Here is a 12,776-nt window from a genome sequence, read left to right as displayed (position 1 = left end):
AAATCCTTTAATGTACCTCAAGTGCCTAGCCCGAGGTATACAGCAGGTGCTCAACATATGCTTGTCTTTTTTCCTCCTTGCCCTGTAGTCCTGCTGCACATCCTCCATGTGTCTCAAAGTTTGTATTTAGCTTCCAGAGGCAGCTGCACACAGTAGGTACTCAATAAATACATGCTGGGGTTGAGTAAGAAGCCAGTTGCTGCTGTTCTGTGGGGATTTTGGCAAATGCAACAACTCCCACCCAGTTCACCTTAGGACGCCTCGGTCGGGGCTGTGCTCAGTTGGCCTCGGTCGGTGGCAATAAAGCCATTGATTCCGCACTTGTCCCTTGTTTTTCCTTCTCCCCAAGTCAGCAAGGCACCTGGTCCTTGTTAAGGGCTAATTACTGGCCAAGTGTGGGCCCAGAGTTGCGGAGGCTGCTGAGAAGACAACATTTGGAGGAAAAGAGATTTCTTTTTAGGAATGAAAAAAGGAGGAGAAGACTTTTGCTTCTTTATGAATCAAAAATGTGGGTGGAGCTTTCTACCCACCCCATCTGCCCATCCTTCCCCCTCCCCATCTTCTCCCATGTCCTCCCCTGATCCCCACCCACTCAGATTTACCCACCGCTACCAGGAGTCATTGGTCTGTCTGTGGAGCCTCCAGACGGAATTCCCGCCCACAGCTGAGATTCAGGTCAGGATTAGCTTGCAGCCTCCCCCTGCCTGGTTGCTAGCTGGGGAGAGAAACACAGGCCTGGAAAAATAATGGCAACCAGCACGGCAGTAATAGCCCACACTGGCTTCTCTGCTGGGGCTTCTCAGTTTACAAAACATTCACCTGGTCTTTTGACAACCCTGGGGAGTGTGTGTGTTGGGGGACAGTGTTTCCTTTTCACTGATGAGAAAACTGAGGCTCTAGTGGAAAAGGGATGCTGGGGCACCGGCGCACATAGGCCTGGCCTTTGTTCAACCTGTAGCCTAGAACTTGACCCCCCGACTGGTGCCGAGCAGCCTCATGCCAGGAAGACTGGCAGAAAGTTGAGGCCTCCTGTTGCCTTGGAACTGATCCCTGACTGCCTCTTACTGTCTCAGAGCAAAGGCTGTTAGGCCAGGCAGTGCCTGCTCCTCTACTGTCCTCTCCCCAGCCTCCTCGGCATGGCCCCCCTGAAGCCCCCACCAAATCCCCATCCTGAGTAGAGCCCACCAGGGCCTCTCTAGCATCCTCAGGCCTTCTTCCTCTGCCTTCTGACTTTTGCCCTTACTTTCTCTGGCTTGGGTTGGCCGGGTGTCCCTGGTGACCATCCCCGACTGCCCCTGCCTCTCGGGCCGTATCTCACCTTCCTCCAGGAAGCCCTCACAGCCTTCCTTCTCACCACTGACCTCCCTTTCCATAGACTCCCTCGAGTAGTGATCTCTGTATTCTCCCAGTGCCCCCCAGGGCACATGTGGTTGAGTCAATGCCTCCTGGCCCCCTGGACAGATTTGTTCCCAGCAAATCACCAGACAGGGTACCTGGGATAGGGGAGAGGAAGACTCAGAACACACTTGAAGAAGGATGCCCACGCCCCAGGGATGAAGGAGGATTTAAATTTTTCTGAAGCTACAGTGACCTGTGGTGTGTGCTGCCTCAGTTTCCCCAAGTGATCGGCCTCTGGGAGAACAGACAACAGAGAGCATTACCCTCTTCTCTGCTGGAGTTCAGCCAGGCGTGCTGGCCAGGACCTGCTGGTCATCCTTATCCTCATGCCTCTTGGACGAAGAGCGCCTGCTCTGGCAGCGGCCGTGGCTCAGTCCTGTCCTTGGCCAGGGCCTGGCATCTGAATGCCTCTGTGTTTTGCACCCTGACCGCCTGGGCCCCACCCAGGGAGCTTGTGGCCAAAGCCAGCTTGCTGGTAAATGGCTGGTGCTTGTGTCCTAGATGGGACAGTGCCTCAGCCCGCGCTGTGTAGGTCCTAACCTCAGGGAAGTGGCCTTCTGCCATGAAGGACACAGAACTCAGGCCACTACTGTGCAAGGGGACATGGGCTTTTGGTCCCGATTCCGTGGCCCTGTAGTCACACGGCCAGGAGCTCCGCGGTGGTGGGCCCCAGGCCAGGGCCTGTGCTAGGAGTGGTCTTGCTCCCACTCCTGGCTGGCGGCATGCATGGGGCTCCTCCAAGTGCAGGCAGCCAGGATCAGGAGGGGTGGGGGCAGCTATTCCCAACAATTACACAATTCAGGAGCTGAAAAGTTATGTTTGCTGCCCTCGGGAGCCGGCTGTGGGCTGTGGATGGGTGGCCGGTGGCAGGGTTTTCTCTGGCCAGGGGCAGGCTCTCCCCATGCCCAAGCTGTCTTGGGGAGATGGGGGCTGGGGGTGGTAGAGGACCCTCTCAGAGCCTCTGTTCCCGGGAGCAGGAAGTCGTCTTCCACACCACGTCCACAAAGGCTTGTGGCTTCGGTGGCTATGACCAGCTGGCCGCAGCTGACTCCTCCTGGGGTTGTGCTATTTCTAAATATTGGTTCATGCTGTTACCCCCTGCTCTGCTCCACCAATGGATATTCAGCTGGCTGCAGAGAGAGCCTCTGGGAGGGGGAATGAATAGTCCTTGTTTGGATGGAACGTTTGTGAACATACTTGCTCAGGGTCTGGCATGGGACAGGTACTTTGGGGGCTGGGGTGGGACTCCCAAAAGAAGGGTTAGAAATACCTGCTCAGAACTGGGAATGAGGCTTCAGTGGGCATTAGGAGACATGGGTCTGAGCTGGCGACTGGGCAGGGCAGTCAAAGAATGTGGGGTTAGGAGCCAGAAGTCTGGTTCTGCCAAGCCTTTTCTGTGTGGCCTCAGGCAAGTCTCTTCACCTCTAGGCACCTTTTCCCTCATTAGTAAACAGTAGAACCGCCATGGTGCTTGGATGATGCCTTCCAACAGAGGTGCTGGGGCTTTATAAACTATGAAGGGCAGTGCCTGGTGGTTATGATGAGGGCACCTGTTGAGGCCAGGGTTGTGTTCTCTGCATGTCTTCCAGGAATCCTTTGAAGGGGAGGCAAGATTGACAACCAAGAGGCAGCTGGAGCAAGCTGGCAGGGCTGTCTTCAGCCACTTCACCCAAGAACATACAGCTTGAATTTCAGCTCCTATTGGCCCCATTGGCTAGGTGTCCTTGTACAGTGAAAAACCTGTGGTAGCCAGCCTCCAAGATGGCCCTCAATGGTCCTCACCTTTGGGCATTCACAACCTTGTGGAGTCACCGCCCACACATTGAATAGGGCTGACCCAAATGGCCAATAGGGCATTGCAGAAATGATGGAGTATGATTTCCAAGGTCAGGTCACAAGAGACACGGCGGCCTCTGCCTTGATTGCATGGCGGTTCTCTTCTGATTGCTTGCTCTGGGGGAAGCCAGCCACCACGGCCTGAGGACAGTTAAGCAGCCTGCAAAAGGCCCCTGTGGAGAGGAACTGAGGCCTTTTGTCAATGGTCAGCGCCAGCCCACCATTCACATGAGTGAGCCATCTAGGAAGTGGATGTGCCAGTCCCAGTCACACTTTCAGATGACTGCAGCTCTTACTGACATCTTGACTGCTACTTCTGGAGAGACCTGGAGCCAGATCCATCCAACTAAGCCACTTCTAAACTCCTAGCCCCTAAACTCTTGAAACTGTGTGTGATAATAAATGTGTATTGCTATTTTAAGCTCTTAGGCTTTGAGGATAATTTGTTACACAGCAAGAGATAACTGAAACAGACCTCCATGAATGTAAATTGCAGTCCAGTCAGCCAGACTGGGTCTGTGTCTGGGTTCAGAAAGTAAGACTCTGTTCCCATGAGGAGGAATGATGTTTCCTTGATCAATGAATGGATCAACTCATTTATTCATTCCACAAACCTTTCTTAAGCACTTACCATATGTCAGGGCACTATGCTGGGGGCTGGAGACACAAGGGTAAGTGACAGAGCCCTGTCTTTGGGAGCTCACAGGCTCCCCAAATGACTTGGTGATTGTTGGATGTGGGGAGTAAGGACAAGGGAGGTGTCCAGAATTTCTGGCTTGGAGACTTGGGTAGGTGGTGACATCATTCATTGATATAAATGGGGGACAGGGAGCATCTCAAGAGAAAAGCTCTGGGCTTATTGACTTTTAGATGTTTGTGAGAATCTCAAGTGACACTGTGCAGGCTGTTGGATACGGGAGTCTAAACTCCTAAGAAGATCTGAGCCAGAGACATATATATTCGGGAATTATTGGGGTACAGATAATGAGACTGAAGCAACAAGAGGGGATGAGACTTCCCAGTGAGAGGAGGGTGGTGAAATGGGAGAGGAAGGCCCAGGACTGAACTTTTTTTTTTTTGAATTGAATAATTATTTATTATTTATGGTTATAGGAAACAAATTTTAAACAAATTTGCATACATGTTTTGTTGCTGTGATATATGAGAGAGTGATCAATAAAAGACTGCAGGACTGAACTTTGAGATACCAACATATTTTTCTTAAAAAATTTTTATTTTAACATAATTTCAGACTTAGAGAAAAGTAGCAAGGCCATTACAAGTATTTTTCACATACTCTTCACCTAGATTTCCCAAATGGTAATGTTTTATCACCTTTAAATTCTTTTCTACGTATATACATATTTTTTGCCTGTAAGAATTTTTTGAGAGTAAGTTGCAGATATAATGCTCCTTTATCCTTAAATACTTCAATATGTATTTCCTGAGAACAAGGACCTTCTCTTTCAGAACCCAGATCAGGAAACTAACATTGGTACAATACTTTTAACTAGCTACAGGCTTTTTTCTGGTTTTGCCAATTTCCCCAGTAATATCCTTGAGAGCAAAAAGAAACTCCTGGCTCCTACATTGCATTTGAATAGAAGGTACATTGAGTTTCTATTAATCTGGAAAAGCTCTTCAGTGTTTCTTTATCTTTCATGATATTGCCATTTTTGGCAAGTACAGACCTATTTTACTTTGGAACATGAATCTTGATTTGAGTTTATCTGGTTTCTTTGCAATTAGATTCAGGTTATGTACCCTCGGTGGGAACACCCCAGAAGTGATCCTGTGTCCTTCTCATTGCATCCTCTCGGGAGGTACACAGCATCTATCTGTCCCATTGTTGATGATATTTTTTCTTTTTACTCTCTCTTTATTTTAAACCAGTGTGACTCTCTTTTTTTAATGTACAAAGAACTCTTTTTTGAAAATTAATTAATTAATTAATTTTTGGCTGCGTTGGGTCTTTGTTGCTGTGTGCGGGCTTTTTCTAGTTGCATCGAGTGGGGGCTACTCTTCATTGTGGTGCGCGGGCTTCTCATTGTGGTGGCTTCTCTTGTTGTGGAGCACGGGCTCTAGGTGCGCGGGCTTCAGTAGTTGTGGCACGTGGGCTCAGTAGTTGTGGCTCGCAGGCTCTAGAGTGCAGGCTCAGTAGTTGTGGCACATGGGCTTAGTTGCTCCACGGCATGTGGGATCTTCGTGGACCAGGGCTTGAACCCGTGTCTCCTGCATTGGCAGGCGGATTCTTAACCACTGTGCCATCAGGGAAGTCCCAATAATGTTAACTTACATCCCTTGGTTGAGGTGGTGCCTGCCAAGATTCTCCCTGTAAAGTTACTGTTTTTCCCTTTGCAATTAATGAGCATATGCCAACACTGAAAGGTCAGGCTGAGGGAGAAGAGCCAGGAAGAAAGCTTGTGAAGGGGCAATGGGAACATGGGAGGAAGACCAGAACATCTTGGAACCAGGAAGAGGTCCTGCAAGAAGGAGGCAGTGGCCGGTCATTGTGGCCCAGTGCTGCTGGGAGGCTGGTCCAGTGAGAGTGAGAGGTGGCTATTGGCTGCAGCTTCCATATGCAGGTCACAGTTTAGGGGGAGCGACGGGCTTGAAGCCAGCCTGCAAGGAGTCAGAATGTGAAAGGGAGGCGAGAATGAGACTGTAGGAAAAATGCCTCTTTGGGGAAGTTTGCCTGTGGACTGGGGAGAGGTGTGCGTGGCCAGGAAGATGGTTTTTATTTTTTAAATTTAAAAAACATTTTAATTATTTTTTTCGATAGCAGTGATTAAAAAAAAAAATTAAATTGAAGTATAGTTGATTTACAATGTTGTACCAATCTCTGCTGTACAGCAAAGTGACTCAGTTATACATATATAGACATTCTTTTTTTAAATATTCCTTTCCACTATGGTTTATCACAGGATATTGAATATAGTTCCCTGTGTTAGATGGTTCTTAATAGATGGAAGGGATGCAGAGTATGTAGAACATGATAGGAAGGAGCCAGATGAGGCTCCTTTAAAGAAAGGAGAAGGCGGCAATGGACAGCGAAATGTTCTTGAGACACAGAGGAGATGGGAGGAGGTCTTGGTGGGTCCTCCTAAGCCCCAGGAGGGAAGTGGGAGCAGGTGACAGCAGATGGAAACTGCTGGTTCTGACAGTGTAGTACGGAGGGTTTGAGTCCAAGCCCAGTCTGATGTCCTCTGTTCTCTCTGTGAGCAGGAGGCAGAGCAGGGGCTGGAGGGAGGGCCAGGCACACAGATGGGAATAAGCCATGTGTGAATGATCTCTGGCGAGAGGGAGAGAGCAAGCTGACCGGCGCGGAGATGGGCAACTGGGCGGCATGGACAGAAGTCCAGGGTCTGGGGGCCATGGGTCTACCCCCAGCAGCTTTTAGCTGCCTGGTACAGGAGGGCAAGGCAGACATGGTGACTCAGGGCTGGGATTTACCGGCAAAGAAGTGGGACAAGGAGGGCAGCCTGAAGGATGGGGAGGAGGTGCAGGGTCACCGATGGGATCTCAGTGACAGCAGGCAATCTGTACAGGGCCAGAAATGGAAGGACAGGGAATGGTGCTCCTGGGAGGAGGGTGAGAAGCCCAGGATGTGCTGGGGAGGGTGGTTGAGAGGGAGTGGAACAGAGGCATTTGGAGATGACGAGGTCTGGGACCTGGGAGGCCAAGGGATGGTGGGTAGTCCCTGGGGAGGCCTAAGTCACCAGGGTAATAGCAGGAGTTGAGGAGTGGGGAAGAAGACCATGAGCCAGGGCCGCCAGGTCAACACGTCAAGACAGACGGCACCCCTGAGAGATGAAGCGGGGCACCCTGGATGCTGGCGTCTTGGGGAGATGTGCTCTTGTCAGGGAGGGGACACTGCCTGGGTGGATACCAAGGAAACCAGGACTTGCTCCACCTTGGGCTCTGAGGGACAGAGCAGCAGCTTTGAAGCTAGCCAAAGGCTGTCTCCAGGGGTGAGCTAAGTCTCTGTTAAAGTTGAAGTGAAAGGAGCCTTTGGAGCAGAAGTGGGGTGGCTTGTGACATTCCGGGGTGTAGAGTGGCTCGGTTTCCCTAAGAGAGCCAGGCACAAGGATGGCAGACAGGAACAGTGTTTGTGTGGGTGTCAGGAAGGCTCCCTGGGTCTGAAATACTTGTAGATCACCACCTTCCCCCCAGCCCAGGAAGGTGAAGAGCCCAGCCCCACATCTGGCCCCTATCAGCATGAGGGGACCATCAGGGCTTGGGCCCAGCAGGCCTGCAGCTTCCTCCAGGAAAAGCTGACAATGATGGGGGTGAGGAAGAGGCACTGCCTGTGGCCCGAGGCCAGCTGAGGCTGGGCCAATCCCAGCCTTGCCCAGCCCTCCCTCCCCAGAAATCCGAGGCTTGGCTGCCCCGCGGGTTATGAGAGAGGCACAGGAAAGATCTGCTGCCGCTGGCGGAGGTGGGGAGCCCTGCCTTCTGTTCCAAGCCTTTCAGCCCCACCAGGGGTTTCTGGAGCACCCAGCACACCTGGCTGGTCTGCTCCAAGTCCTCATTGTGCCTGTTGGTTGGAATGAGTTCAGAGCATGGTTTGGTTTCCATTAGATCAGAGGCTATGATCTAAAGAGAGCTCTGGGGTTTGTGTTCTGGTTCTGTCTCTGCTACTAATGTAATGGGAAACTTTGGGCAAGTCTTTGCCCCTTTCTGGTCTTCAGCTTCCTTATCTGTGTACCGGGGCTGTGACAGACACTCTCTCTAAAGCCAGCAGTCATCTGTTCCCCGAGATGGAAACCCCTCTAGATCAAATCCTTAGTCTGAGCTATGAACTGCTAGGTGCAAGCAGGCCCTGGGGCCCCTGAGCCTCTGGGATTTTTCAGGGTGAAGGAGTGTCTAGCATTTCCTTAGCCTTGGGGCTCATCCATCAATCATATGGTAGCTGGGTATATTCCCTATCCCTCAATGTTTTCTCTTACACTTCTGCCGCCACAGGGGGTGCTCTTGACCACAGGCACAGGAAGTAACTTCTTGAGGCCTCAGCACCACCCTCCCCCCTTCTTTATTTGCTCCCCATTGCCTGCCTGAAATGCCAGCAGCAGGCAAGTATTCCTTGAGCTAGACGTGGATCCCTAAAGACACTGTGGGATAGGAGTCTGGGAAGCTATCAGACAATCACACCTTAGTGTGAAATAATTGGCTTGATACTTTCCCAAGAAAAAACAGACTGTGATAGAAGGGAGGGCATGTCCAGAACCTGGGAGATAGGTGGGAGGGACAGGCAATAGAGGACCACCCCAGGGGGCTGTGCAGGTGGCAAGAACCCTTCACCCATGACCAGTCCACTCTTTCAGAAACCTCAGGGCACCCACCAGGAGTGAAGAGTTGGATCTGTCACTCCACTTCTCCATTTTTCTTTCCTGCCCCAAGGTTCTGGGGACCCTCAGGCTACTTAGCCAGGTTGGGAGCAGGGACAGGGGGGCCGAGTTCTCAGGGTTCCACAGCTGAGCTGCCAGCGTAGAATTACGGTTCAGGCACCACGGCAACTGGAGGAAATAAACAGTCTAAGTTCTGCAGTGATGTCATCCCCAACTCCAGCCTGCTGAGCCCTGCAGCTGGCTGTACCCCAGGTGGCCTCAGCTGCACGAGCAGGAGGACTGTCTTGCTTCCCAGCCTCCACACAGCCTCTGGCATCAGGGAGAGAGAGTGGAAAGAGGGGCTTGGGCAGGCGCCCCTGGAACAGGCCCCACCCAGGCCCAGCTCCTTGCCCGCTGCTTAGGGTCTCTCAGCAGCTGCTACTGCCCTCTGCTTGGCCCCAGACATGAAACTGCCCAAGGGGGTCAGGAACCCTGTGTTCTATGGGCAACAGCCAGAGAGGAAGGTGCAGGTGCCCTCAGGGCAGGAGGTAAAGCAGACCCCTGTTGTCCTGGCAACAATTAAAGGTGAGACCTGGGCTTGGGCTCATTCATCTCTTTGCAGAGCTGCCGAAGGTGTCCTAGTCTTCCAGTCCTGCCTCCTGCAAAGCCCTTTCAGACTCGCCTCAAAGCCACAGAAGATCAGCACTTCCAAGCTAAACTTTGCAGGCGGTATTAGCTGCTGGGAATTTTTTTGGGGGGGAGAGGGGGGAGGAGAGGGGGGTGGAAGGGGTTTGAAGTGAGGCCAGTTTTGGAAAAAGGCTAAGGATTCTGTGGCATCTTTAGCCCAGCTCTAGCTTTCTTCACTTCCCTTGAATCTTACTCTCAACTGAAAGCAGACAAACTAATTCTTACTACATTGTTAATGACTGATTGTTGCTCTATGTGGGAGGTGGTTTAGTATGTGATTAAACGTTTAGGCTCTGTTGGCTGGTGTCTCAGAATTTTCACAATAATGGCTTGTGTGACTTTGGGTAAATTGATACTTCTAAGCCTCAATTTTCTCATCTGTAAGATGGGGAAAACAAGGGTATCTGTCTTACAGAATTGTCGAGAGGCTTAACTGAAATAACCCACAGAAAATGCTTAGCATAGTACTCGGCACAGAATAAGGTCTCAGTTCCTTGTAACTATTACTTTTCTGATTATGCATTGCCTGTCCAAGGGAAATCACATTTTATCTGGGAACACTGCGTTTCCCCAAAGGAAGCACCTCGATGGTGGTCTTTGTCTCAGGGTGACATCAGTGAGAGCAAAGACCCCAGAGTTCTTAAGGCACACTGTATTTGGGGCTTCCCCTGCCTCTGATCTGGCGGGCCCAGGCTGAGGGCCACCCTGTCGGTGCTCACAGGTCCGGGGCCTGCTAAATACCTCCGGCCATCCTGCACGGGCTACACAGACCACGACGTCTCCCTGTTCCAGGAGCCAGCCTATACCCTGCACACCCGGCACTCGGAGAAGCGTGAGTGGTCACCACACCCATCATCCCCGTGGGCGTAGGATTATTATTGTTGGATGTTTGGGGCTGCGGTGAGAGGTGAGGAGTCATTATCTGTAGCCAGAGTCCCCTGGGAACCCAGGCCTGTCCTGAGTGGGACACCCACGTGGCCTGCTGGGTCCAGAAGGAAGCCAGCAGGGGTGCCAGGTGACCCATCCCTCTGAAGGCAACTCTGGGCATTTCCCAACTGGGCCTCCTGAGGGAGCTTCGAAGGGACCTGTTGCATCCAGCTGGCAGGGTCGCCTTTCTGTGTGGTCTTTGGCTGGGGCCCTTCTGCTCTGGCTGCCATGGGTTCACTTGCCATAGCAGCTGGACAGGAATAGCTGGTGAGTGGAGGGAAAGTGGTGGTGGGGGGTGCCCTCAAAGCTTCCCAGGTGGCTTAGAACCCCCTGGAAGGTGGGGAGCAGAGGGCCATCGAAGAGCTGGGGATGACAGCCAAGGCCAGTGAGAGGAGAAAGTGGGCAGGGGCGTGTATCTGGGGGTCTGAGATCTCGGCTCCTCCCAGAGGTGACACACCCTCCTCAGCAGGAGAACCCCCTTTCCAGGGCTGTGTCCCTTCCTCATACTAACAGTAGCCACTATGCCTATTATTATCCCCTTGGCACCAATCCCTGGCGGGGTGGGGGCTGACCAAACTGCTGCGCAGCTGTTATTTTATCTGTTCCTCTGAACAAGTTCATGTGTTAAAAGCTCCATTTTATGGATGAGGAAATCAAGGCTCCCGAAACACTCAAGAGCCCGAGGAACTGGAAGGGAGCCTTCGATCCTTTTTGGGGGAGGGGGATCTTGCCTGGATGCAGGCCAGACTCACCCTGGGGCGGCCTCTGGGGCTGACCGGGCCTTTCCTTGGCTGCCTTGCAGGGATCATGGACATATGCAACCCTGGGCCATGCTATTTCTTGGATCCTAAAATAACTCGGTTTGGAATGTCCAGCTGCCCTCAGGTTCCCATGGCGGAGCGCATCTCTAACCTGCGTAAGACGGGCCGGGAGAGGGAGGTCAGGGTTGGGAGGTTGGGGGATGGGGGTCCATGCTTGGGACAGGAGCAGGGGCAAAGGGGTCATGACTCCCTTCGCCAGGTGTGTCTGCAGATTCTGGCCTCTCCCTGCAATGTCATATCAAGACACTGATGTCACAGTGTCTGTGTCACAGTACTTAATGTCTTGAGGCCAATGTTATGCATGTATGTTGCAGGGTGATGTTATGATAAAAATATCACAGGGCTCATGTCGTGACAGTAATATTGTCATGCTAATGAGTTCACTGTAGTGATTTCAGGATGTTTTCTTGGTGCTGTCACAGGGACAATGACAGCCCAAGGGTGATGTTCTGATGACACTTGGGGTTTTTATATTATGAAAACAGTGTCACAATCCTGATATCAGGATGGCCGAAGTCCCTCCCCACCTCCATCCCATAGTCTCACGCAGGGGTGGTGATATTCCTGCCCGATGCTAAGGTGGTTATAGAGAAGTCATACCAGGCTAACCAAGACCTCAGCTCCCTCCCTAGACCCGTTAGTTGGACACCAGGAGATGTGGCCTGGCTCCTGTCCTGAGACCCCTCCCCTTCATTCATACACTTTCAGGCCTGAGCCCCACCCTGGCCTCCTGCCATTACCACCTGGAGAAGACCCACCCGCCTGGGGAGCGCAGGGCTCCCAAGTACACCTTTGGCTACCGGTGCCCATACAGAGTGATGGACCCCAACCCGGGCCCCAACCAGTACCAGTTGCCACTCCTGCTGGGGCCCAACCTGCCCGCCAACAGAGCTGCTCCTTGCTACAGCCTGAGCCCCTTGGACAAGAACTGGTTCTACAAGGAGGATGTGGCAGGAGGCCCTGGACCGGCCATGCACGCCCGGCCTGAGCCGTCTGTCTACCAGAACCGCAGCCCCATGTACAGCATGGCCAGGCGCTTTACCTACCCGGTGGACCACACACCTCGGCCCGGCCCCGGCTCCCATGACGTCCAGCAGGTCACGGTGCACAAGTCCCGCACGCCCGCTTTCACCATGGGCATCAAGCACTCGCCCCACCTGTGCCCACTGATTGTCGACATTCACGACTGAGGCCCCTCCTGGTGCACTCACCCCCACCCCCCGTCCCCAGAAGTTATTTTTCTGTACCAAATTGAGCAACTTACCAAGGTTTTAAGTAGCAGAGCTGATGCCTGCTGTATCCAGCACATAGAAGGCATTAGATAAATATTTTCATTTATTCCTTCGTTTTGCAAACACTCACAGTGGCTTTCTTTGGGCCCTGATGAGGGTCTTGGGATACTGGCGGTGTAGTAAGAGTCCCTGTCTGGGAGATGTTCTGTTGTGGCTCATCAGGTGTCCTCCAAGGAGCCCTGGGCAGAGACTCCGGGGAGCTGAGTTCTAGGCCTACCTCTGCCACTAATGTGCCGTGTGGACTTGTGCAGCTCCCTCACCTCTCTGGGCCTCTGTGAGGGGGGACGGTGGACCTGGAGGGTGTCCAAGTTCCCTCCAGTTCCCGAACTGTTTGATTCTGATCCCTGATAGTGGTCACCCCCAAGAGAGGAGCAGGGCAAGTGGAGCAGGAGGGAGGAGCCATTCTGGCTGGGGCGGGGGCACAGGGCAGCCTTCCTGGGGTGAGGAACCCAAGAGGACAAGCAGAGACAGTGTGTAGGAAGGAGGGA

At 52.6% G+C, this 12,776-nt stretch overlaps 1 protein-coding gene across 1 annotated transcript; it reads left to right on the top strand.

Moving 5' to 3' along the window:
- The first annotated feature begins 9,025 nt into the window (after positions 1–9,025).
- On the top strand, positions 9,026–12,195 carry CIMAP1C (ciliary microtubule associated protein 1C). The gene is made up of 4 exons (XM_059915433.1): positions 9,026–9,146; positions 9,970–10,080; positions 10,978–11,091; positions 11,705–12,195. The coding sequence occupies exons 1-4, from the start codon at positions 9,026–9,028 to the stop codon at positions 12,184–12,186; spliced, it is 828 nt and encodes a 275-aa protein (XP_059771416.1). The 3' UTR covers positions 12,187–12,195.
- Positions 12,196–12,776: the final 581 nt, after the last annotated feature.

Source organism: Balaenoptera ricei, chromosome 2 (assembly GCF_028023285.1).
Source record: "Balaenoptera ricei isolate mBalRic1 chromosome 2, mBalRic1.hap2, whole genome shotgun sequence".
NCBI lineage: Eukaryota > Metazoa > Chordata > Mammalia > Artiodactyla > Balaenopteridae > Balaenoptera > Balaenoptera ricei.
This window is presented reverse-complemented; position numbering and strand designations above follow the sequence as displayed.

Coding starts and splice junctions, on each gene's coding strand:
- CIMAP1C (XM_059915433.1), top strand. CDS start 9,026: ATGAAACTGCCCAAGGGGGTCAGGAACCCTGTGTTCTATGGGCAACAG. Junction 9,147..9,969: donor TGTCCTGGCAACAATTAAAG/GTGAGACCTGGG, acceptor CGGTGCTCACAG/GTCCGGGGCCTGCTAAATAC. Junction 10,081..10,977: donor CACCCGGCACTCGGAGAAGC/GTGAGTGGTCAC, acceptor GCTGCCTTGCAG/GGATCATGGACATATGCAAC.